The 26,962-nt window shown below is 33.2% G+C and overlaps 4 protein-coding genes across 5 annotated transcripts; 1 reads left to right on the forward strand and 3 right to left on the reverse strand.

Annotated features, from left to right (window-relative positions):
• Nucleotides 1-6,968: 6,968 nt before the first annotated feature.
• Nucleotides 6,969-13,077, forward strand: LOC130899148 (serine/threonine-protein kinase Nek8-like). Its single transcript, XM_057808942.1, has 4 exons — nt 6,969-7,131; nt 8,311-8,569; nt 10,004-10,315; nt 12,738-13,077. Exons 1-4 carry the CDS (start codon nt 7,079-7,081, stop codon nt 12,942-12,944), a joined length of 831 nt encoding a protein of 276 aa, XP_057664925.1. The 5' UTR covers nt 6,969-7,078; the 3' UTR covers nt 12,945-13,077.
• Nucleotides 13,078-13,289: 212 nt separating this feature from the next.
• Nucleotides 13,290-15,058, reverse strand: LOC130899147 (enolase-like). Its single transcript, XM_057808941.1, has 4 exons — nt 14,798-15,058; nt 14,372-14,742; nt 14,052-14,319; nt 13,290-13,871 (listed from the first exon to the last, which is right to left on the reverse strand). The coding sequence occupies exons 1-4, from the start codon at nt 14,952-14,954 to the stop codon at nt 13,333-13,335; spliced, it is 1,335 nt and encodes a 444-aa protein (XP_057664924.1). The 5' UTR covers nt 14,955-15,058; the 3' UTR covers nt 13,290-13,332.
• A 1,298-nt stretch (nt 15,059-16,356) lies between these two features.
• LOC130898620 (glyceraldehyde-3-phosphate dehydrogenase 2-like) lies at nt 16,357-19,783 on the reverse strand. Its single transcript, XM_057808038.1, has 5 exons — nt 19,457-19,783; nt 18,364-18,546; nt 18,048-18,300; nt 16,883-17,170; nt 16,357-16,820 (listed from the first exon to the last, which is right to left on the reverse strand). Exons 1-5 carry the CDS (start codon nt 19,697-19,699, stop codon nt 16,459-16,461), a joined length of 1,329 nt encoding a protein of 442 aa, XP_057664021.1. The 5' UTR covers nt 19,700-19,783; the 3' UTR covers nt 16,357-16,458.
• A 3,605-nt stretch (nt 19,784-23,388) lies between these two features.
• Nucleotides 23,389-26,673, reverse strand: LOC130898504 (zinc finger protein 888-like). Of its 2 annotated transcripts, XM_057807861.1 has the most exons (3): nt 26,437-26,651; nt 24,835-24,918; nt 23,389-24,267 (listed from the first exon to the last, which is right to left on the reverse strand). In XM_057807861.1, the coding sequence occupies exon 3, from the start codon at nt 24,242-24,244 to the stop codon at nt 23,465-23,467; it is 780 nt and encodes a 259-aa protein (XP_057663844.1). In that variant the 5' UTR covers nt 24,245-24,267; nt 24,835-24,918; nt 26,437-26,651; the 3' UTR covers nt 23,389-23,464. The 2 variants fall into 2 exon arrangements, with proteins under 2 accessions (XP_057663844.1, XP_057663843.1); XM_057807860.1 differs by lacking the exon at nt 24,835-24,918 and having other exon boundaries at nt 26,437-26,673.
• Nucleotides 26,674-26,962: the final 289 nt, after the last annotated feature.

The following is a 26,962-nucleotide window of genomic DNA, read 5'->3' on the forward strand; positions in this document are numbered from 1 at the left end:
GTTTCCTCAGTTTTTCATGAAAAATTTACACCGCGAAAAACTTTATTATCGTTAAAAACCATTTTGAAATGAATTAGTGTATGCCGAGTGAAATGAGGTACACAGCATAACGAATTCAATACCAAACGAAGTGAAAACTTCACAATGTACAACTAAGTTATGAGTTTCCTCAGTTTTTCATGAAAAATTTACACCGCGAAAAACTTTATTATCGTTAAAAACCATTTTGAAATGAATTACTGTATGCCGAGTGAAACGAGGTACACAGCGTAACGAATTCAATACCAAACGAAGTGAAAACTTCACAATGCACAACTAAATTATGAGTTTCCTTTGTTTTTCATGAAAAATTTTCACCGCAAAAAAACTTATTATCGTTAAAAACCATTTTGAAATAAATTACTGTATGCCGAGTGAAATGAGGTACACAGCATAACGAATTCAATACCAAACGAAGTGAAAACTTCACAATGTACAACTAAGTTATGAGTTTCCTCAGTTTTTCATGAAAAATTTACACCGCGAAAAACTTTATTATCGTTAAAAACCATTTTGAAATGAATTACTGTATGCCGAGTGAAACGAGGTACACAGCGTAACGAATTCAATACCAAACGAAGTGAAAACTTCACAATGCACAACTAAATTATGAGTTTCCTCAGTTTTTCATGAAAAATTTACACCGTAAAAACTTTATTATCGTTAAAAACCATTTTGAAATGAATTACTGTATGCCGAGTGAAACGAGGTACACAGCGTAACGAATTCAATACCAAACGAAGTGAAAACTTCACAATGCACAACTAAGTTATGAGTTTCCTCAGTTTTTCATGAAAAATTTACACCGCGAAAAACTTTATTATCGTTAAAAACCATTTTGAAATGAATTAGTGTATGCCGAGTGAAATGAGGTACACAGCATAACGAATTCAATACCAAACGAAGTGAAAACTTCACAATGTACAACTAAGTTATGAGTTTCCTCAGTTTTTCATGAAAAATTTACACCGCGAAAAACTTTATTATCGTTAAAAACCATTTTGAAATGAATTACTGTATGCCGAGTGAAACGAGGTACACAGCGTAACGAATTCAATACCAAACGAAGTGAAAACTTCACAATGCACAACTAAATTATGAGTTTCCTTTGTTTTTCATGAAAAATTTTCACCGCAAAAAAACTTTATTATCGTTAAAAACCATTTTGAAATGAATTACTGTATGTCTAGTGAAATGAGGTACACAGCATAACGAATTCAATACCAAACGAAGTGAAAACTTCACAATGCACAACTAAATTATGAGTTTCCTTTGTTTTTCATGAAAAATTTTCACCGCAAAAAAACTTATTATCATTAAAAACCATTTTGAAATGAATTACTGTATGTCTAGTGAAATGAGGTACACAGCATAACGAATTCAATACCAAACGAAGTGAAAACTTCACAATGCACAACTAAGTTATGAGTTTCCTCAGTTTTTCATGAAAAATTTACACCGCGAAAAACTTTATTATCGTTAAAAACCATTTTGAAATAAATTACTGTATGTCTAGTGAAATGAGGTACACAGCATAACGAATTCAATACCAAACGAAGTGAAAACTTCACAGTGTACAACTAAATTATGAGTTTCCTTTGTTTTTCATGAAAAATTTACACCGCGAAAAACTTTATTATCGTAAAAAACCATTTTTAAATGAGTTACTGTATGTCTAGTGAAATGAGCTACACAGCATAACGAATTCAATACCAAACGAAGTGAAAACTTCACAATGCACAACTAAATTATGAGTTTCCTCAGTTTTTCATGAAAAATTTACACCGTAAAAACTTTATTATCGTTGAAAACCATTTTGAAATGAATTACTGTATGCCGAGTGAAATGAGGTACACAGCATAACGAATTCAATACCAAACGAAGTGAAAACTTTACAATGCACAACTAAATTATGAGTTTCCTCAGTTTTTCATGAAAAATTTACACCGTAAAAACTTTATTATCGTTGAAAACCATTTTGAAATGAATTACTGTATGCCGAGTGAAATGAGGTACACAGCATAACGAATTCAATACCAAACGAAGTGAAAACTTTACAATGCACAACTAAGTTATGAGTTTCCTCAGTTTTTCATGAAAAATTTACACCGCGAAAAACTTTATTATCGTTAAAAACCATTTTGAAATGAATTAGTGTATGCCGAGTGAAATGAGGTACACAGCATAACGAATTCAATACCAAACGAAGTGAAAACTTCACAATGCACAACTAAATTATGAGTTTCCTTTGTTTTTCATGAAAAATTTTCACCGCAAAAAAACTTATTATCGTTAAAAACCATTTTGAAATAAATTACTGTATGCCGAGTGAAATGAGCTACACAGCATAACGAATTCAATACCAAACGAAGTGAAAACTTCACAATGTACAACTAAGTTATGAGTTTCCTTTGTTTTTCATGAAAAATTTTCACCGCAAAAAAACTTATTATCGTTAAAAACCATTTTGAAATAAATTACTGTATGCCGAGTGAAATGAGGTACACAGCATAACGAATTCAATACCAAACGAAGTGAAAACTTCACAATGTACAACTAAGTTATGAGTTTCCTCAGTTTTTCATGAAAAATTTACACCGCGAAAAAACTTATTATCGTTAAAAACCATTTTGAAATAAATTACTGTATGCCGAGTGAAATGAGCTACACAGCATAACGAATTCAATACCAAACGAAGTGAAAACTTCACAATGCACAACTAAATTATGAGTTTCCTCAGTTTTTCATGAAAAATTTACACCGCGAAAAAACTTATTATCGTTAAAAACCATTTTGAAATAAATTACTGTATGCCGAGTGAAATGAGCTACACAGCATAACGAATTCAATACCAAACGAAGTGAAAACTTCACAATGCACAACTAAATTATGAGTTTCCTTTGTTTTTCATGAAAAATTTTCACCGCAAAAAAACTTATTATCGTTAAAAACCATTTTGAAATGGATTACTGTATGCCGAGTGAAATGAGCTACACAGCATAACGAATTCAATACCAAACGAAGTGAAAACTTCACAATGTACAACTAAGTTATGAGTTTCCTCAGTTTTTCATGAAAAATTTACACCGTAAAAACTTTATTATCGTTGAAAACCATTTTAAAATTAATTACTGCGTGCCTAGTGAAACTATGAACCGAAAATAATAAAAGTTTTTCCTGCATTTTCACGGAAAATTCATCAAGCATAACAAAATCAATATTTTACTCGGCTGTGTCTATTAAAAAGTCTTTGAAATCTTCATATTTATTTTGTTAATTAGAATTTTCGAGCTTCTTTCAAGACCATCTACAGCATGAGAAATTTCACCAAGACAATGTACCGATCAACACGCAAACAAAAATCATAGTCTAATGAAATATTAATTTCTCCCCAGACCGTTGGATTCAATGACGAGATTTTGTTAAAAAAATTATTTTTCCTTTCTCATAATTTACTTCATGAATTTTATGCTATAGTGATGAATGTTCAACTAGAATAAACGATTGTAGTCCATTGTAGAACCACGACCAGAAAGTTAACCAGTTGTACGTACAAAGTTAGTGTCTTTAGTCATAATGATCCAGTTCAAAATTGTGATAAATTGGTTTTCCAGAGAGTTGAATTACACCTACAACTAAATTTGAAGATCCAATTCCAGCGATAAACCTTGAAGAAGACCTTTCCACTGCTTGTGATGGTTATTCATACTCTATTTTCGTTTATAAGCTTTCATTGCGCTTGTAGCAGATACCATTCATAAACAGAACTTAATTAAATAATTTTTAATATGTAATTTAAATCGAATCAAAAATGTTGAAAAATGTTGAGTTACATCATTTGATACCAAATAGTATAAATGTGAAAGGTGGTATTGTTGACTGCTCATGGTATGTGCGAGATAAAGCAGCTACTACTCGTAGAGTCTTAGATCAAAGCTTAAGCTTTTAACTCCTCTGTTTGCTTAAAGTCACAGACAATAGACTTATAAATAACTTGCACAACACTCGAACAACTTGAAATGTATGGAGTATCTGAAACTAACTGAGGTTTTAACGTAAATTTATTGACAAATGTCATATTGACAACTCTCACATTATACAAATATTTATTTGCAAAATCAAGTGTTACATTTGAGCTATATTCAAATGGCTGATGATGAAAATAAGACATACATTGAACCACAACAAGAAACAAAGGTTGAAAAGGTTGAAAAAGTTGACGAACCGAATTTACATCAAATTATAACGCGTTTAAATGAACTAGAAGCAGAAATGAAGTCGCTTAAACAAGTAGTACATACATCCCGAAGCAATAAAGGTGATTCAAACACTGATCCACCCGAAGGGACTTCAGGGACAAATGGAAAATGTCATGACGGAAGTTTCGTGCAATATTTGGAATATTGTGGTTAACCATATTGTAAATATTTCAAAAATTATAATTATCTTGAAAATCTTATCTATTATATGTCAAATAAGACATATAAAGTTACGGCAAAAATCTGTGAACATACAACCTTTACAAAATTTCTCGTATTTCCAAATTTGATATCTGCAATGTTGCCAGACTCGTGCTTAGATTATCAAATTTCCTTTGGGAAGTTGTGTTACGGATAATTAGGATTTGGCTTAGAGAAAATCAATTTAGGATAATGGTTTGGTGTCAATCAACTTCCTAAGTCGAACGAGGTCAACGTTAGGCTATGGATAAATTAAAAAAAAATACTTGTTTTATTGAAAATACAATTAAAATTTTAGAAATGATGTTTTTTTATATTATATTTCCATTAATTGCAATAATATATACTTCATAATAAGATATTTTTCATTCTTCACAATAAAATTTCTTATTAAACTCAAATTCATCACAATAAGCACTTCGCTCGTCAAAATAGCTATCTTCAAATCGCTATCTTGGTCTTCGGTACACTTTCCTTCTTTGGTCGCTACGATGAAGGCATATTTTGGTCTCATCTGAAAACAGAAGAGATCCCCATTGTTCCAACGTCCATTTCCTATTATCCTGAGCAAAACGCAGACACGCTTGCTGATGATCTGAAGTTTTGGATCAATCGAAGGTGTTTTAAGGCTCAGGTTATTTTCCTGCAGTCTTCTTCTTACTGTCCACTGACTAATTGTTACTCCTCACTTCTCACGGCGCTGTAGTTGCACTTGAACGGCATTAAGGTTACGAATATAAACGATAAGTCTTTACTCATATTATAGTATATTACGTAACAAGAGTCCTAAGTAACCCATTACTCACGAAGTGAATAATTTTATGCACGAAGCCACGCTGCAGAAATTGTATAATATGCTGCCTACATTTAGGGGCATCACTCTTTCAATCCTAAAGTATTTATGTTTTTCAATTGACTGAATTTGTGTAAATATACCAAATAAAGTCTTACGTAAATAAAAATTTGATTCTAATGTAATTAAACTAGCTTTCTTTTCAAAACGCATGTTTTTGTTAAATTGTTAAATTTCATTTACGAGGAATATTGACATCGCGATTTTTGACGTTTACAGACATGGGCGTAGAAGAAAGCATATTAAATTGTCTTTCAATCAGCATATTTCCTTCTTTTGATCTGGTGAAGAATTTAAAAAAAATAAAGTTTAAGTCAAAAATTTACAATGGGCCGATGTCTATGCGCAAAGTTTATTTGTAAATTTTCGTCTCAAATCATCTGACAGCTACAAGACTGGTTGACAATAACGCCAGCCAAGCGTAGTTATACAAAAAAAGAAAATAAAATTAAAATACTAAAAGTCTGAAATTTCCAGATTTAAATTTAACATTCGATAAATTTGTATTCACTCATACAAAGTCAATCTTGCAAAATTAACAACAATGAACATTTGGTTGCGTAAACATCTATTTGTAAATCACACCATAGTTTTATTGGTAAATGGGATCGTTCATGGAAATATTTGGTTCCAGCTCACAATAAAGTTCAAAATTATCGAGAAATAATTTCAAAAGTACAATTATTTTTGCCCGTGATCACTACATTTATTGTTTTATTGTCTTGAAAAAGCTACAAATTTTTATTATTTAAGGACAACATTGTAGTAGGATAATTATGAATCTAAATACTAAATTTGGATATTCTTCAACTGAAAATGATAAATTATTTGGAATTAGATGTTTTTTTTGGAATAATTTCCTTATGAATGGACTCAAAATCAATCCAAAACAAAATTGAAGAAGGATAATCAAGATAATTTGTCCATGGCATAAGAATTGGAGAAGAATGAGAAAAAGGAGACCTTGGAGGAGCTGAGCAGGAGAATTGAGATGGTAAAGAAAAAATAAGGAGTAAGATGAAAGGAAATAAAACATAAAACTCAAGATGTGGAAAAATAGAAACAGCTGTGGTTAAGCTTACGTAATGACTCAACTCCAACAAGTTTTACACTTGAAAAAGTAGAAAGGCATCTGATTAAGAAAGTAGGCTATTTTACAAGTGTCATTATACAAGATTATACTGATCATTAGTCAGAGAGTTTATATACAAACAGGTCTTAAAGTCTATATGGACAAATGGACAAAACTTTTGTATATAAAACAAAGATTTCAAAACAAAGTATCGTTAAATGTATCTCTGCATGTTGACTTAAAGCCCGATAGTCTTTTATTGAAATTATTTGCCACATCTAATTATTGTGTCACTTTTCACTCAACTGATTATAAAAAACACGTTGCTTTAGTGAAATAAATCCATTTCGCCTACTTGTGTCATGTGAAAATTGTGACTCAGCTGGTGGAACAATAACTTTAGTTGGTTGAAACGGAATTCTACGTCCCATAAATTATCCCCATATTAATTATTATACTCTAAAGCAGAACGAATAAAGTTTTGATAGAACCCTCGTAAAACGTTATCGTTTCTATTTCTAATTATTTGTTGTAAAAACGTTGAAATACATTCACTTTAATTGTTTGTTTTTTACCTCACAAAACATTTAGATTTGGTGAATAGTAAAATTTACCATCGATATAGATGTTTTATTTAATTTTTGACGCAAATAGATGAAAATGGATTATTACAATATAACTACACAATTAACCAGAGGAAGTTTTGGGTATGTAGATTAAATTTAGTATTTCTATGCAAGTTGAGTTATCGAAAAAATACAACAAAATATGAACATGAACGTTAAAAATTCAGTTTTTTTAATTCGTTTACAAAATATCCAGGAACATAAATTCAACTTTGTTTTTGATTCACACAACAATAATTATAAATTAAAATTGTTGTATACAGGTTGTTCCGGGACTCCTTGTTATCGTTATCGAGTTATAGGCCTTTAAAGATGCGAAATCACAAGTTATATTTAAGTATATTTATATCCACACTACTATCTGAATGCCAGGGGCGTTACTTTTACAGGGACAACCTGTACAATCTTAAAATAGCCAGAATGAATTTTTCAATCGATTTTTTGACAAAAAGGTACTCTTTGTTTAACTCGATAAATTTTATGGTTTAGGAGATATGTAGATTTTTAGATCGTTGTATTTACAACAACAAGGAAACTGTTTGCCATAAAGAGACATTCTGAAAAAAATTATCATAAATTGTAATTATTTATTGAAAATACCTACCGGAGTTATTAAAACAATCAAGTATTTCTTGGAGAACTAACAAAGTTACGGATTGTTAGCCATTGGCCATGAGCGGTCCATGGCCTGGTAGTGTAGAATTATATACGTAATATACGCATCATTTCTGTATAAAAATATATATTGGGCAAAAAGATCCTTTCAAAAAGAGTTGATGAGCATACTGAAAAAAATGAATGTTATTTAGCCACTACTTAATTAGTAGCATTAAATTCAAGTAGGAACTGAAATAGTTAGTTAACTGTCAATTGTACAAATTTTTTATTCATAATTTTCTTTTCCGTGAACATAAAAAACTGAATTTTAAGTGAACATATTATTGGTATAAGAAAAGCTGAAAAAATGAATACATGGATACTTCAACACGTCTCTGAAGAGCTTGGCTCAAGATAAATTTTCATGGAATCCACCAATTGCTGATGATTGAATAAGTTAAGTCTTTCTCTGATAACCGTCTACGTAAAGTGGGGTGCAGCTACATCAACACAAGACTGATGATACGGGATATAATATAGAAAAAGATTGAAAATCTCAACCTGACTTATATAGCAAAGATTTATAAACAGTTTATATAAAAATTTGTTCGTCTTAACCAAATAAAAATTCTATATTATCCTTTTTATTATCGTTTATTTCAGCACGATCCACTTATGCGAACGTATCCATAACAAACAGAAGTTAGTTCTAAAGCAAATAGCTTTAGAAATGGATGACAAGCAGCTACAGGCAGCTAAGAATGAAGTTGCGGTTTTAAAATCTTTGAATCATCCAAACATTATTCAATATTACGACAGCTACGACAGGAAAGGTATTTTTTACATCGTTATGGAATACGCTAGCAATGGAACTTTACAAAATCTTATACAAGAAGAAAGACCAAACCATTTCCCTCCACAGGTAAATCTAATTCTACTGTGGTGTACACACAGACCTTTATATTTTTATTCGTAACCATAATTCTTAATAAATGTAATACTTAATGATTAGGAGAGACTGTTGTGCCTTGGACATAATGTACTTTGAAACGATTTAAATTTAAAACCAGTGTCTCCATCTATCAATCCATAAATGATCTTAATTGGCAAATCTATTTACTCTTCATAGCTGTATTCTAATCATAAAAGTAAATATTTTCAAAATATTTGAGTAAGATTTGTAGATACGTGGTGATTTTAGCTAAATTTTTCTACTATTGGTAAGTAATTAAGCAGTATTGTTATTTGTTTTAAACGTTACCTATAAGCTATAAGTTAATTGTTTGGTACCTTGTCTTGTACCTTGAAATAAAATCACTTCATGTACCTTGACCTCTTAAAACATTTTACAGCCAAGGTGTAGAGTCTTGGCTGTGCAGTAATGAAGGAAAAACGTTTGACAATTACTCAGTAGCAGAGGTTCTGGGAACTGCTGATAAATACTGATAAACAGTATTTAACCTCAAATAGAGAGGAAACAACAGATGAACCGAGAGTGTGACCATCAGGTGTAAAAATCTCACCATTAAAACCTTTAAATCTAAATGCGAAACCTTCGAAAAAGGATTTATTTCGCCAGAAGAAGTACAGCTGTTTCCAAAAGAGCTAGCCAGGTTAAACACAAAGAAAGGGAGAAAGACTGAAGAAACAATGATAGCAACAGGAGGGATGGAATCAGAGGAAATGAAAAAATAAAATTGATAACAAGCGACCTAAATTTGAAAAACTCCAAAAGTTTCGCTGTTCAAAGAAATTATACCAAAAGTTGCAAAAATATCAGGTAGTGAAGACCTCTTCCGAAAATGAAAAAATTATTGCAGATGAAGAGTGCTAATTTTGCGGAAATTCAATGAGTTCTGAGGAAGATGGAAAATGAAGACCGTGCATTAAGTGTGGTCGTTGGGCTTATAATTTATGCACAGAGGAAGACCTATGAGTGTGTATAAGTTCTTAGTTCTAAGTTCTTAATAAACTCCTCTTTCAAATCTGTTATTTTGTTATTTTTTTCTGTTCGTTACAAGGTACAAGAAAGTTGTTCCAAGGTACATAACTATATCTATGTTGGAACTCAATGTAAGCAATACAAACTTTGTGAAAATAAAAAAAAAAATTTTTCAAGGTATACAGTATCTCCTAGGTATCACATATTTTCTTTGGTTTATGCAGTAATGTTGTGTCAGCTCTAAAACAAGTTGTTACAAATTAACGGGAATTGGATCAAGGATAATTATAACAACAGATATCCTGTCTGACACACAAAGATAATAAGTCAATAGTGAGACTTCATAATCTTCTTGCTTATCTTCATCTCAATTTTTTATTTGATATTAGAAATCAATTTTTCATAATATTTTAGTTTGTAATGGATCTGTTTTGTCAAATTTTAATGGGACTGGATCATATACACCGAAAGAAAGTGATTCATCGAGATTTGAAGACTGAAAATATATTTTTAACCGGATTAAGAGGAGACGTAGTCAAAATCGGCGATTTCGGTATATCGAAAATGTTAGTAAATGAAAACAAAGCGAATACAATTATTGGCACTTGTAATTATCTAGCTCCAGAATTGTGTAACGGTGAATCGTACAATACTAAATCCGACATTTGGGCCTTGGGATGTATATTATATGAGCTGTGTGCTATGGAGAAGTTGTTCACCGGAACGGTAAGGAGTTGCATTATAAAAATATAAGAGGAAAAAATGTATGTGGTTTTAGTCATTCGCATTTACACGCATTAATTAATTAACAAATAACAAATCTATTAGAATTAAAACCGTGTATGGTTTATTTCTGAAATAGCCGAAATAATTTTGTTTAAGAAAGAACCATAGTTATTTCATACGTCAAATCACCTCAAAAATTTTGTATTTTGTATATTTATAGCATCCATCAGCTGTAATAAGAATAAACTACATTTCTTCAATTTTTAAACTAATTTTCGAAATCTAATACCTGACAATGTTGGTCAATCGTAAAGACCTTGTCTAAATAAACAAAAATAAATAAATATAATAATACATTTGAAGGATCAATCGATTTTACAAATTCTGAAGATAAAATTGAAAATAGAAATAAAACATTTTCAGTGCGGGCTGTGGGCAATATTCATGATCATCCGATATCAATTTAGAGAAGCCTATCGGATAGCCGAGTTTCTGATTGTGAGTTTGGTGGGTATATCTTTCAAATCGGATCACTAGAAGTCGAAATTTCTCTGTGTAATTTCGGAATATTCACTACCTGATTCAAAAATTGAGCTGTGTTGGATATCCATGATCATTCACAGTCAATCTTTGGATTATATTAGACAGCTGAGTTTAGTGGATGTAACTTTCGAATGGTATCACTAAGAGTCGAGATACTTTAGTTTGAAGTGGCTTCTTTCTGAAAATTTACCACTTAATTCAGAAATCCGGCTGAAGGGATCATCTATAATCACCTAAAGTCAATTTTTGAAATCTATCGAATGGCTGACATTCTGTTAGTGACTTTGGTGGGTATATCATTTGAATCTGACTACTAGGAGTCGAGATGTTTCAATTTGAATTTGTTAACTTCTTATAATTTACTACCTCGAACCGAAATCTGGTTGAGGAGTGTCTCCATGATCCAATCATGTTTTGGAACTTGTTAGATAGCTGAGATTCTGCTTGTAAGTTTGGTGGGTATATCTTTTAAATCGGATAACTAGAAGTCGAGATTTCTCTGTGTAATTTCGGAATATTCACTACCTGATTCAAAAATTGAGCTGTGCGGGATATCCATGATCATTCACAGTCAATCTTTGGATTATATAAGACAGCTGAGTTTAGTGGATGTAACTTTCGAATGGTATCACTAAGAGTCGAGATACTTTAGTTTGAAGTGGCTTCTTTCTGAAAATTTACCACTTAATTCAGAAATCCGGCTGAAGGGATCATCTATAATCACCTAAAGTCAATTTTTGAAATCTATCGAATGGCTGACATTCTGTTAGTGACTTTGGTGGGTATATCATTTGAATCTGACTACTAGGAGTCGAGATGTTTCAATTTGAATTTGTTAACTTCTTATAATTTACTACCTCGAACCGAAATCTGGTTGAGGAGTGTCTCCATGATCCAATCATGTTTTGGAACTTGTTAGATAGCTGAGATTCTGCTTGTAAGTTTGGTGGGTATATCTTTTAAATCGGATAACTAGAAGTCGAGATTTCTCTGTGTAATTTCGGAATATTCACTACCTGATTCAAAAATTGAGCTGTGTTGGATATCCATGATCATTCACAGTCAATCTTTGGATTATATTAGACAGCTGAGTTTAGTGGATGTAACTTTCGAATGGTATCACTAAGAGTCGAGATACTTTAGTTTGAAGTGGCTTCTTTCTGAAAATTTACCACTTAATTCAGAAATCCGGCTGAAGGGATCATCTATAATCACCTAAAGTCAATTTTTGAAATCTATCGAATGGCTGACATTCTGTTAATGACTTTGGTGGGTATATCATTTGAATCTGACTACTAGGAGTCGAGATGTCTCAATTTGAATTTGTTAACTTCTTATAATTTACTACCTCGAACCGAAATCTGGTTGAGGAGTGTCTCCATGATCCAATCATGTTTTGGAACTTGTTAGATAGCTGAGATTCTGCTTGTAAGTTTGGTGGGTATATCTTTTAAATCGGATAACTAGAAGTCGAGATTTCTCTGCGTAATTTCGGAATATTCACTACCTGATTCAAAAATTGAGCTGTGCGGGATATCCATGATCATTCACAGTCAATAAAGTCAATTTTTGAAATCTATCGGATAGCTGACATTATGTTAGTGATTTTAGTGGATATATCATTCGAATCTGACTACTAGGAGTCGAGATATTTCAGTTTGTAATTAGGGATTTTCCCGTATCTCTTCAGGAAACCCAGGAAGAGTGCGATTTTCAACTTCTACCAGATTTTTCTGATATTTTACAGCTGTTTGCAAACAAACTAAACTTCCCAGGTTCTCTAGGTGATCAAACATTGAAAATCAAAAATTTGGATCACTGCGATTGAAGTAGTCGCTTGAATTTTTTTTGTTTGTACAAATTGACATTGAATTTTTAGGTATCAAATGTAGTGCTCTCGATAGCCAGCGGACGTAAAAAATTAGTAAATACCAAATTATACGGAAAACAGATGCAAGAAATTATTGATATGATGCTACAGATTGATCCCAACAAAAGGCCCGATACAATCGACTTGATGACAGATCCGGATATTTTTTCCACCCTGTATTCATTGGGCGGATGTCTAGGATGCATTGACGAATAACTTGAAAGTTTATTTTATGAAAATTTTTAAAGTGTATTTTTTTTAAATTGATTTGAATCTATTAATGCTCGTTTTTAAAAAATTGTCTCTTTTTTATAATACTTGTTCATCAAATAAAAATTGATCAACACGTGTTGGATTTTTATTTTTATCTAATCAAACTCATACTACCTTAACATCTACAATTTCTACGTATTTCATTCATTTGTAAAGGTATATTTTTTGAGACATACTGTATAAAAGAATGTTTCTGTTTCTTATAATTATTAATGAGATCTTCAACCTTTCATTAGAATTCATATTTTCAAATCAGGACGAATAAATTTTGAGTAGATGAAAAAACTATTTAACATCTCATTTTATTTATTTTTTGTTGGACAGTGTATAATCAAAGCGGTCTCATGAAAGCTTTCCCAGCATATCTAACATCTTTCCCCAATTCTTCTTCTATACGTAAAATCTGATTGTATTTTGCAATTCGTTCTGATCTAGACGGCGCCCCGCATTTTATCTGACCAGTCGATAAACCTACAGCTAAATCTGCTATGAAAGTATCTTCAGTTTCCCCAGATGTATGAGCTACCATAGTGCCCCAGCCGTTTTCTTTAGCAAAAAGATGAATTTTTATAGCTTCTGATATAGTGCCTATTTGATTGATCCTTAACAATGCGCAGTTGCAGGCATTCTGCTCAATTGCTTGCTGAATCCTTTGCGGATTAGTTGCCGTAAGTTCGTCGGCTACTATCTGGATGTTCACTTTTTCTGTCATGGTTTTCCAAGAATTAAAATCTTCTTTATCGAAAGGATCTTCTAAGGACACTATCGGGAAAGTTTTTAATAACTGCGTATATGTTTTTAACAAATTGGCTGGTTTTTGGAACTTCTTCGGATTAGATTTGGGGTTTTTGAAATCCAAGTTATACGCACCTAAATGAGCAATATTATTTTTTTACATTATATGTGCAGTTATTGAACTGTTCGACCTCCTTGGGTTATCTCTTACTCTTGACGTTCCGCCAACAAGCTAGCACCACATCAAGAGTTATAGATAACCGAAAAGGCTAAAAATCGTACATTTATTGGATTAGATATTCAGGAAAGTTGTACCTTTTTTGAAAAACTCGGACGCCGCAGCGTCAATCCCAATTTCGACTCTCCCCGTATAACCAGCTAATCTGATGGCTTTAACTATAAACTGCAAGGCGTCTTTCGTAGCTTTTAAATTCGGTGGAGCAAATCCACCTTCGTTGCTTTGCGCAGTACCTGCACCTTTATATTTATCTTGTATCACTTTTTTGAGATGATGATATACTTCAGACCCCATTTTCATTGCTTCAGCAAATGATGTAGCACCTGTTGGGAGAATCAAGAATTCCTGCAAAAAAATTGTATAGATAATATTAGAATAGAAATATATAAAAACTAACTTGAAATGTTAGTTTATTTCCAGCATGTGTTCCACCACTAAGGACGTTAAAAGCTGGTACAGGGATAATCAAATCTTTAATTCCAGCTAAATCAGCTATGTGTCGATAAAGAGGAAGACCTCTTTTAGCTGCACCCGCTTTACAAACCGCTAAAGATATTCCTAAAATTGCATTCGACCCGAATCTAGATTTATTCGGTGTTTTATCTAGATCTATGAGGAATTGATCAACTTTATCCTGTTCCGTGACATCGAAATCTTGCTTTAGAAGCTCCGGAGCTATGATAGTATTTATATTATCAATAGCTGCTGCAACGCCCTTGCCATGATAATCATTCGACTGGTCTCTAAGCTCTTGAGCTTCATAAATACCTAAAAATAGAAGATAAAACGCCGTAAAAAGCATCGACTTCTTATCTGGGATTACCTGCGGTGAGACTAGATGGAACAGCTGCTCGGAAAAGACCAAGATCAGTAATAAGATCAACTTCTACTGTGGGAGTTCCAGTGGAATCAAACACAGTTCTAGCGAAAATTGCTTTCATACATTTTCTTGTTGGTGGTGGGTACGATTGACAAGTCATAATTTTTTGTTATTAAATTAGAAAAAATGAAAAAAAAAAGTTGGATTGACTATGACAATGAACATAAATTTTTGAGAATCAGATGAGAGTGACTTGTGTCATTTTTTTAAACTTTAACCAAAGATTTTTGATTGACAGGACATTACAATAAGTATCAATACTTGTCACAGAGAATAATGGACCCATATTGTTACATAAACTGATCGCAATAATTCTCCCATAGTAAAACAGAAAAATTTCGTCAAAGATATTATCCCTATCTTATCCCTGAATGGATTAGTCCTTTAACTTGGTAGGTTCATAGCCAGTAATGAGAAAACTGTCTATCTGTCTATGAACTGGTGAATGGGACTAGGAGGAATGAGCAGATTTAAGTCTTTGGATCAACCGAAAGAAGTATTTTGTTGCGAGCAGTAAGCATATTAAGATACCTCTTTTGATAATGTCTTCAAAGTGGAAGCCAAAACGTCAAGAAGTTTCAAAAGCTCTTAAAAGCAAATATACTTAATTCCCCATAATATCAGGAAAGCAATAGTAGAGTCCTTATTCACCACACTCCTTCACCTGACCTTCCTCTTCTTAGTTTCCTCAATTATTACGGATTTTAATGTAACTGACTTATTCCTCTCTCTTTCTCTATCTCTCTCTTTACTCCTTTTTTCAGTCATTCCTCTTTGGAATGTCTCTATTCCCTTTCTATTATCTTCTTCCATATTTCTTGATCTTCAACTTGGTGTAACAATACGGGAAATGTTTGGTATGTGGCTCGTGCGATTTGATCAAACCATCTCAGAGGCGATCAGTCTCTACTTCTTTCTCCTTGTACTCATCCTATCATTCTAAGCCTGTCAGATCTTCTAGTTACGTTTCCAAAAAAACAATTTCTTCCTGCTTAATGATAATATCCTGATATTGACACTCAACTCCTCCAGTATCGTCTGATTAGTATCTCTTTGCAGCTCAGGGAACTCTGAACAATCTCCTGCAGTATCCCATTCGAAAGGAATCAATAGCTTTACGTTTCAACGATCTAATTGTTTAAGATTCTGAGTTACATGAGGAGATTGGGAAAATCAACACCGAGACCATATTCATTTCAGTGTTTTTGGTAGGGTAAGAGCTTTTCCATATTTTAGCGAGACTCATCATCATGCCATCTCTATTTTTCTTTTAACTTCGTTACGTACTCACCCATGGTGCTAATGATTGACCCCAGATGTGTGAAGCTGTTTATTCTTTCAAGATCGTAGGGCAGGGCTCTGTTTACGACGTTAGACTCATCCACTATCATCAATTTTGTTCTTGTTCTCTTTACTGTTAGACCAAACAAAAATCACTCCCAAATTTTTTCCTGTACACTAATTTACATTTATTGTTAAAGGTAAGAAATTAAACTAGCATAATCTCTCTAATCATTTTATTATTCACGTACATGACTTTATTAACATCTGAGCTATGCTTGGAAACGTAGTTGTTCTGTGTAGATTTCTCATTGAATAATGAATCATCTTCTGCATTTATTAGCTTCATCAATTTTAACTCTACATTCATATTTAGGTTTGGTAAGTTTCGGTACATTTCCAGATGTGCCCCTAGATTCGTTTGAACACTTACTGGGGCTTGGTGGTGGTGGACAACATGCGGGTTTTGGTGGCGGACATGGCGGTGGGCAAGGAGGAGGGCATTTTGGTGGAGGACATGGCGGAGGACATGATGGTTTTGGTGGACAAGGTGGGGGACATGGAGGTGGAGGAGGGGGTGTGCATGGTACTGGTGGTGGACACATTGGACATGGTTTCTTATGTATAGGTCCACATATCGGTTTATTGGGTGAGCAATCTTGATCTTGTATGTATTTGATAAAATCTATAGAAAAAATTAGAAATTATAGTCGGCTATTGTACAGACGTGTGTATGTAAACAAATACCTATTATTCTGGTAGAATAACCTACTTCGTTGTCGTACCATGATATTAATTTGAAAAATTTTTCATTCAATTGCATCCCAGCGTTAGCGTCGAACACTGAAGAACATTTGCAACCAATGAAATCTGTCGATACAACATCTTCTTCGGTATAACCTAGTATTCCCTTCATATGACAACTGGCTGCGTCTTGTATAGCGCATTTAATCGCTTCGTAATCGGTACAGTTGCACAAACGTACTGTTAGATCTACTACTGACACATCGACGATAGGTACCCTGAATGCCATACCTACAAAAACATATTAGTGAAATCTATGAATCAAGGCTTAGAATTTGTCGTGGTGCTAGTAGTTGAATCCTGTGGGGTAAAATCTAATCACATAACAATCACAAGCGAGTAACGATGTCCAATGGGATATCAAGAATCCACAGTAGCTTTTATTGGTCCTCAAAGTACTTAGGAAGACCTTCTGTTGTCCAAATTTTTAAGTGATATGAAATTTTTTCACCTTAACTACCCAATCCTAACCACCGTTCCCTATTTGCTTTATAAAATGTTAGTTTGGCAAAATAATAATTGATCTACGATAGTACAAGGTTTGACGCTGTTGCTATGGCATATTTTATGATGAAACAATTAAATTTTACTCGTTATTATCTCATTTTTCAACTACATCTATCCCTACAACACTCCAATATAACCTTCCACTGTTTGAAGCTGTACTTGAAGTCTTCTTCTTGTAGCTTCTGCAAGACGAGTGCTACTGTCTTTTCCACAGACTCAACAAACTCAAAACCTACAAATCGCATAGCTCAAAAACCGAATGGTCCAAAACCGTGCTGCTGAGCTTGATTAGAACCTTGCTCAGTGCTTTGTCTTAGTTATGAATCCATGCATTGTCATTTTCTACAGATTCTTAACTAATGGCTTCAGTTTTAATAATTGAATAAAAATCTAACAGGCAGTCAGATCTAATCAGATTTTGACGTAGAATCGCGATCTAAGAGGAACCGTGATAAATATTCACGGTCATGCAATTTTTTCGATAAATCATGAATTTAATTTGCATTTTCACGTGAACTTTCACACAGCTCTAATAACGAAACAACAAAAATTGAGTCTACAGGTATGCTGATTTATTTGTAGTAGATAGTAGAGTCATCACCTGTGATCTTTCCTTGCAATTCTGGTATAATTTTTCCCACTGCCGCGGCGGCTCCAGTAGTAGTCGGTATAATGTTGTTCAAACCGCCTCTTCCCATTCTCCATTTTTTCGGATTAGTACCATCTAGCATCACCTGACTGTTAGTACAAGCGTGTACGGTACTCATTAGAGCTTCATCGATGCCAAATTTGTCATGAATTACTTTGGCTAATGGTGCCAAGCAATTGGTCGTACAGGAAGCCATAGATAAGATCTGAAAATAAAGTACATGTCGTTTTTCCAACTCTTTTGTAGTCAGAGAATTGATAGAACCTACCTGTTGTGAAGGATCATACTTATCCAAATTGACACCACAAACGAACATCGGAGCATCTGGGGAAGGGGCACTAATAACGACTTTTTTTACTCCTGCATCAATGAATACTTTTGCTTTGCTTTTATCCTTGAATTTTCCCGAACATTCTACCACCCACTCAGCCCCAGCTTGACACCAAGGAACCTAATGAAAAAAATTTTATAACAATAAAACAAACAGTGACAGCACAACTCATGTAGATAGTAAAGTATTCTACAACTCGAAGGATTAACAACTTTTGGAACCGTGTTTCGATGTTCATTTGCAACCATTCTCAAATTATAATGTTAGTTTAAGCTTTAAAGTGATTTTTTCTACAAGATTTACATAGTTGACATCATTATTTTTTGCCATTTGAATCAATATTAAATTATTCCCAATCGTTTTGCTACAAAGACGTATCAATTTCTTTTTCTATTATGAGCAAATTCTATCCATCTGATTTCTCATGCTCCTATTCACTGCCTTTAACCTTAAGATGGATCTGGATCACTGTCTTCTCGTTCCTTAATTAGCTTTGGTAGTTTTTCAATTTATGTCTGAGAAAATAGCCAACTATTTTCTATATCTGCTTAAGTATCCATTCTAATTCATCTGAATGATCTGATCCTTCTTCTTAATGTCTTGATCCCAATCACTGTCTCAATTCTAAGTTGGATCTGAGCACGGTCTACTTGTCCCATAATTTTCTTTTCTACTTTTTCAAATATCTCTGATATAAAGGCTGTTTTGTAATAATATTTCTGATCATTCATAAGCAACTATAAAATACAATATTTTGTTTAAATTTTTTTTCAGGATTATCTTGTTTCCCAATCACTGCCGCTATCCTAAGTTAGAATTGGATCATTGTCCATACACTTTTTTGCTACTTTTTTATATTTCCCAGAGATAAGAGCCATTTTGGACTTATTTTTTTGAAAATACATATTATCAGAATACCCTATTTCATCAAAGTAATAATTTTTGTATTATGTAGGGTTAAATATGAATATGTTGTTTTGAAAAGTCCAGTAAACCTCGTAATGAGCGAAAATAAATTAATATTACAGACCTTTTTAGGATCTTTTTCATGAAACAATTTAATTTTCATTCTATTCACTATCAGATGCTTATTATCGTAACAAATTTTTCCAAAATATCGTCCATGAGTCGAATCATGTTTGAACAGATATGCCATGTAAGCCGGTTCTTTGATGGATGGATCGTTTATTGCATTGATTTCTGCGTCGTTTTCAATAGCTGCCCTCAATACCATTCGGCCGATTCGGCCGAATCCGTTTATTCCTATATTCATGATCACTTAAATTTTGTTTAATTTTGGGCCTAGAAGAAAGTGAAATTTATGATGACGATGATGGACGTCAACTGAAATTTTTAGATGAAGATTGTCTTGACAATCAAGACTGTTAAATATGAAAGGAAAATAAAAAAGTAAAGGGTGTTTCAAATATTAATTATTATTTTGACAGATAATTTCATTTTATGCTTTAAAATGGGAATACTGAGGGTAGAGAGCAAAGGGTAGGGTATGGATGTAGCAATTGTAGATGAATTGAATTATGCCGATTAAGAAAATTTAATATCACAGTTCCTTATTGTAAAATTTCAAAAACTTGCGTTTTACAAAAGTGTGAAAAGTTATTCGGAACGTAAACAACAGTTGGCGCTTCTTTCGAAATTTCCCCAGATGATAATGTGGCACCACTTCTATTTAACGCATTTCAATGGACATAATTATATATTGGCAACACTGCTCATTTTAAGAAAACAATTCTGAATAGATTGATTATGTCACTCGAAGGGTGATGAATATAAAATATGCGTTACGAGGTGAACAATTTAATCATGAATTGAAGTTGACATAAGCATAATCAATCTTGTCAAACAGAATTTTTTCCTTAAACTCAACAGTGTGACCAATATACTACATCCTGGAGGCACTGGCATAATCCGTACAAAGCAGTTGCTTCGGTTTCGAGCTTGATTTCCAAAGATAGATTCGTTTGCTGAAACCAAGATAAAATTGAACTTGACCTATGTAGCTGATCCAGCTGTGACTCCAACCTAGGAGACAGGCTACTCCCTTACCGATTAGACCTTAGTCTGAACTCTTCATCGATTTTTCTTGCCCGTTTCCGTGAATATACTATTGAGCTTGTAAGAGGAACGTAAGAGAAGTGACTCAAGATTATTAACAAACACAAAATGGCCGCATATGCTAATCAGAAGTGGCTCGCTGTCCCCCAGAGTTCACTACCATCAGATGTAGTCTTTGCTAAGCAGCCCTCACGAGATCGTGTCAGTAAATAGAAGCCTAGTTACTGCTAAATGTCAGAATAAAACAAAAACATGCAATAGCTCGTTTTTAAACAGCATGATATGTTACAAATACTGAAGAAAGCGCATCATCACCTGTGTAATTCGAAACAAATTAAGAAAATCCACCCACCGCTCCTTCTTCAGGAAACCCCTGCAATCGTTTCAAAATTTTCGAGGTCTGTGAAGCTTCCAGATCGATTTACAGACTACTATTCGCCTCCCAGAGACAGAATTTTGAGGCTGCAACTCTGACAAAATTGATTATGATTAAATTTTTCACTTTGTAGTGCGGGATTTGTAACATGCCACGTTGAACAGGAATATTCAAAATGTTTGACGAAAAACGTAACAAGCCAAATTGCACGCTACAAATTTTACATTTATCTAATTAATAAGAATCCTACAGACACTTTTATAAAGTTTTTTATTTCACTAGAACATTACTACGTTGTTAGTCTCGTACTCGTCTTCTTGTTTATTTCATTCTTCACTTTTGTGGAAACTACCACAACCACAAACTATTCCATTTAATTAGAATGTTTGACGACATAAAACATAAACTTTAGTTCTCTTAGCGCCACTATATTGTTGACACAACGATAAAGCGTAAATACGAGGGTTGCCTGTTTTTGTTTTTACAATAGATTAATAGGTGGCGTTAATGAAATGTTTATTGAAAATTGTTATTGCGACACCAGTAGAAATTCAAAAATTAAATAAATAAATTGTTGATAGTGAACGTTTAAAATAAACAAGTTTGTGCAAAAGTTGAGACTTACGTTGGATGATTTTATAAAAGGCCCTACATGAAACATCATCAGAGAAGAGTGTTTACAATTAGTTTTGTGGAATTTCGTCATGATTGTGCGTGCGTCAGCAATGAAAGTCAGCCAAAATCGGTTGTCATACGGAGAAACATGGATGCTGTACGCAACATGATTAAAAAACATCGGCATGTGACTTACAGACAGATAGAGGCGTCTCTTACGATATTGCAGACTCTGATACAATTGATTTTGGATGAAGATTTAGGTGTGAGAAAGATATAGATGAATTCTATAAACCATGTCAAACAACTGAATATATGAAGAATAAATATTTGGTATTAATGTCTCATTGTCCGTATTCTAGGATTTATAGCCTAACGCTAACTTAGGAACCAGAGTCAGTAAATAATTTGATGTCATAGTGAACAGATCGGAATAGCAGAAAACAAACCAAGCGGTGCATTCAAAAAAATTATTTATTCAAGTATGTTGTAATAAATTAGTGCACAGTTTAGTGAATAGTGATTAGTTTAGTGTATTTAGTTTTAGTATAAGCTCTGTAAGTAATATACGCCGTGTGTATAAATTTACGGCACCGTTAAAAACTGTTTAAATAAATTAAAAAAAAAAAAACGTTACAGCATCCGATATTTTTCATATAAAAAAAAGTTTTGATGTGAAATAAAGTGAGGGTTGCTAGTTTCAACCCCGTATGATGTAACAGGAATATTGAAAAAATATCCGTGGTTTGTCCTTTTCGAGTACACTAAAATTACAAAATTTCATATTTCTAGTTTTACTGAAATTTGAGAAAAACATTAAAAACTCAATTTTTGCCCCCACCTTTTAAGGGTGATATCTCGAAAAGGAGGAGAAATTCTGTTAAAGGAAAGACCCATCTCAATTTCAAACGAGCAATCACTTCCTGAATTTTGGCGTAAGAATTCAGAAACACCCTATATATCAGCTTTTGAATTTAGTGTATTTATCGTTATTGTATATAATTGTTCCCCCTAAACATTATTTTATAAACTGTTAAAATTAAAATTAAACAAATTGGATAGATTTGCTTTATCTTTTTATTTTGAGGTTAATTTATTCTGTAATCTACACTGTATGGTTTATTGCACTATTGTGTCGAAAATTTCAGGTAGCTACTTTTCGAGTATTTCAAACAGAGGGTTATGCTGATAGGCTGAATGTAGATAAAGTCCTTGAATTAACTAAAACAATATATTCGATCGCATTGGTTGGCGAAGACACCGATTTAATAGCATTACCATTATTCAAAGCAAACATTAGGTTATTTATCGTTATTGCATTTATTTATTCCCTCTATACATTATTTTATTGTCTTTTCCTTTCTAAAAATAAACAAAATAGATAGGCTTTATTTAGTGACCTTAGTCCTAGTAATTAGCTTAGCAGTGTGTTGGATATTAGATTGAAAAAGAAGAAGATGATAACATAATAATTCGATATGCTTCAGGATTCACGTAACAAAGTTTTTAATAGAATGAAAACATTGAATAGTTCCCCTGTGAACTACTCTATTAATAAAAGAATCAAATGTAATGAAAAAAACATCAAAAACTAATATTTCCTCCATACATTATTTTATTGTCTTTTCTTGTCTAAATTTAAACAAAATGGATCGACTTTTTTACCTTTTGTTCAAGTTTTATTTTATTTATTGTTATTGCATTTATTTATTCCCTCTATACATTATTTTATTGTCTTTTTCTCTCTACAACTGAACGAAATGGATAGACTAATCGTTATTCATTCCATTTATAAAATTTTCCATTGTCTTTTTTTTTCCAAAAACTTAACAATCTAGACAGACTTGTAACAACGTTTTGTTGTGAATAAGGTGATAATAAAGGAAAAACGCCATTTGAAATATTCTTTATTGACACAAAGACGAAAATATTTATAAACCACAAACAAATAAAATACATTGGTCCAAATTTTTAAAAACAATAGTATCTTTGATGTTTTTGTCTAAGATATGGATCAGAAAATTGACTGTCACACCGTTTGCAAGCAAAATAATCCCTCTCAGCGTGTTTAGCATGTTTGTGTTGCTCCATATGCTCTACTTCTCTGAATAATCTGTCACAATAAGGGCATTTGATGATAAAATGTTCCTCTCTATAATGATCATCTCTATCTTCCTTAGTCGGATAATAATAATCACAATAATTACATGGGAAATAATGTACGGCATCGCAATGCTGTCCCATGTGTTCTTCTTCTCTGAATAATTTATCACAATAAGGGCATTCGATGATTAAATGTTCCTCTCTATCATGATCATCTCTATCTTCCTTAGTCGGAAAATAATAATCACAATAATTACATGGGAAATAATGTACGGCATCGCAATGCTGTCCCATGTGTTCTTCTTCTCTGAATAATTTATCACAATAAGGGCATTCGATGATTAAATGTTCCTCTCTATCATGATCATCTCTATCTTCCTTAGTCGGAAAATAATAATCACAATAATTACATGGGAAATAATGTACGGCATCGCAATGCTGTTCCATGTGTTGTATTTCTTTAAAACGCCTATCACAAAACTCGCATTCGACAGTAAGGTGAACTGCAAAATGATGATTCGTCATACCTTCATAAGTTTGATACCAGTCATCACAATATTTGCAAGGAAAATAATGTTTGGCACGAAAATGTTGCAGAATATGATCTTCTTCTTTGAATGATCTATCACAACAGGGACAAAAAAACATATTTAATCCCTTTTATTGTTATCCTATAAGAAAAATACACATTAATAATATGAAATATCAGTTCATTATAAATTATTTATTATTCGTTCCAAACATCCATTTTATATTTTTACTTTATTATTCATCAGAATCATAAAATAATTTTCAACAGTGTAATCAAATTAGTCAATTGTAGTATTTAATATATCCGTCCATTATCATTTATTTAAAACAATTTGTGGTATCTCCAACAATAATAATGCTAATATCCTATTCTCTATATTTCAACACTCGTTATATTAGATTAAGATTATTTGTTAAACTAAATAGATCAGATTCATTTTTACTATATACGAGTAAGTCTACTCTAAATCATTCTACACCCACAGTGGAGGGACAGGATCACCAGCAAAGTCATAATAATATATAACGTTCATAAAAAAAAATCAAATAATTTATATCTCACAAGATATAACTAGAATCTGATTGAAATTTCAATTTCAATAGATAGTGACAACCTTTTTCCCCTGCCGATAAAATGTTTAAATATTTATAAAATATTTTTTACAAACAATAATTTTGACTTCAAGGTTATGTAAGTAAATACTTACTTTCTAGTTAAATAACTTAGGTATCAAGGCTGATATAATTTGGAGCCTAAGAATTTCGTAGTAAATTAATTATTGTAGCAGTCTCTGAAAGGTCAAAACAACACCATTTAAAAACATAAAAACATTTATACTCCCCAGACCACCCTGGAAGAAGTTATGTCGTAACCCTTCTCAGTGTACAGGGTGCGGCAGCATAACTTCCTTTTTTAAAAAGTTCGCCATTTAGTCGGTAGATGTCGTAACGGAGTGCTAGTGGTCTCGTTCGAGAGGGGGGACTATAAAGTTTTGTCCCGGCACAGTTCAGTCGCCATCATGCGTTGGAACAGTGAGGAGCGTGCGTTTGCCGTTGAGGTTTACTTTTCGAGCGGATGTTCTGTGATCGCAACCCAGCGCGCCTTTCGGAATCGCTTTAATTTAGCCCCCTTGGCCCCTGTCCCGGACCGGAAATCAATTGTTACGTGGGTCACTACGTTCAGACAAACTGCAAGTGTGACAAGACGAAGAACTGGAGTCCCTCGGCCCATTAGATCACCGGAGAACATTGAGTTAGTTAGAACTTCAGTGTTGCGATCACCACGGCATTCTGCGCGCAAACATGCGTCTGCCCTTGGACTTTCCGATCGTTCTGTGAGGAGAATACTTCATGATGATCTTCATTTTCATCCATACAAGATGGCAATTGTGCAGGAACTTTCTGAACGTGACTTCAATTCTCGGAGGAACGCGTGTGAGGTTTTTCTGGAAGTCGTTCCTGAGGACGCTATTGTTTTTTTTAGTGATGAAGCCCATTTTCATTTGTGTGGATCCGTAAACAAACAAAACATGCGCTACTGGGCTGATACCAATCCTCGACAATTGCATCAACGGCCTTTGCATTCACCTAAAGTCACAGTGTGGTGTGCAATTTACTCACGTGGAATTATTGGTCCCTGGTTCTTTGAGGAAAATGAAGTCACAGTGACAGTGAATTCGCACCGGTATGTAAACATGTTACAGGAATTTTTTTTCCCACGGCTAGATGAGTTGGACTTAGGGGACACTTGGTTCCAACAAGACGGAGCAACGGCACACACTTCAAGAACATCGATGGCTGTTTTGAGGGAACACTTCCCAGAGCGCCTTATCTCAATTAGGGGCGATTTGGAGTGGCCAGCCCGCTCTCCCGATTTGACCCCTTGTGATTATTTCCTATGGGGTTTTTTGAAATCCCGTGTGTATGTGAACCGTCCAAGGACCCTACAAGATTTGAAGACGAACATCCAGGAAGAAATTGCCAACATAACGCCTGCTATGCTGGCAAGAGTCATGACAAACGCCAGAAATCGGTTTACTCAGTGTATGGAGAATGGGGGACGTCACCTAACTGATTTGATCTTCAAAACTCAGTAAAACAAAACTTTATGTATGTGCCTGTATTATAAAAAACGAATAAAAATTTTCTGATTCATACAATAAGTTTTATTAACTTTTGAAAAAAGGAAGTTATGCTGCCGCACCCTGTATAATTGTGAGTACGGCACTACACACCCAACAAAAATAATGTTTTTCTGTTTAATATATATTATATTATTTGAATATATTTAATTATTAAATACTACTTACGTTCAAACAAATCGTTTATCAAACTGTTGTTGTCAAATTTAATAATAAATAAAGAACAATATACTATATGATGTTGGAAAAAGAAGAATAACAGAAATCTACTCAGCAAAGAATACAATTAATTATCTACAAAACTGAGTCAATATATTCTCAGAGAAGATAACTTATACATATTTTACGTTAGAAATAAAGCTGATTAATGAATTTGTGTTGCAATGAGAATGCAAGGTCAACTACATATCATTTATGATTCCAGTAATGAAATTACCATCTATTGCATTTTCTGTGAACTAAACATTATAGATGTCGGCCATTTTCATGCCTTAATAAAAAATAAATAAATAAGGGGTGATATCATAGATCACCTATATATAGATAAATCACGACAATGTTATTTGTTCTAAGCAAATTGATATCGACTGAGGAGGTTTTGAACTTAAGCTACTAATATAACATCCTTCATAAAATACTGGCAAATTTATGTTATTGAATATAATATTTTTCAATATGGCATATTTTCAAGATA

This window comes from Diorhabda carinulata, chromosome 10 (genome assembly GCF_026250575.1).
Source record: "Diorhabda carinulata isolate Delta chromosome 10, icDioCari1.1, whole genome shotgun sequence".
NCBI classification, from domain to species: Eukaryota; Metazoa; Arthropoda; class Insecta; order Coleoptera; family Chrysomelidae; genus Diorhabda; species Diorhabda carinulata.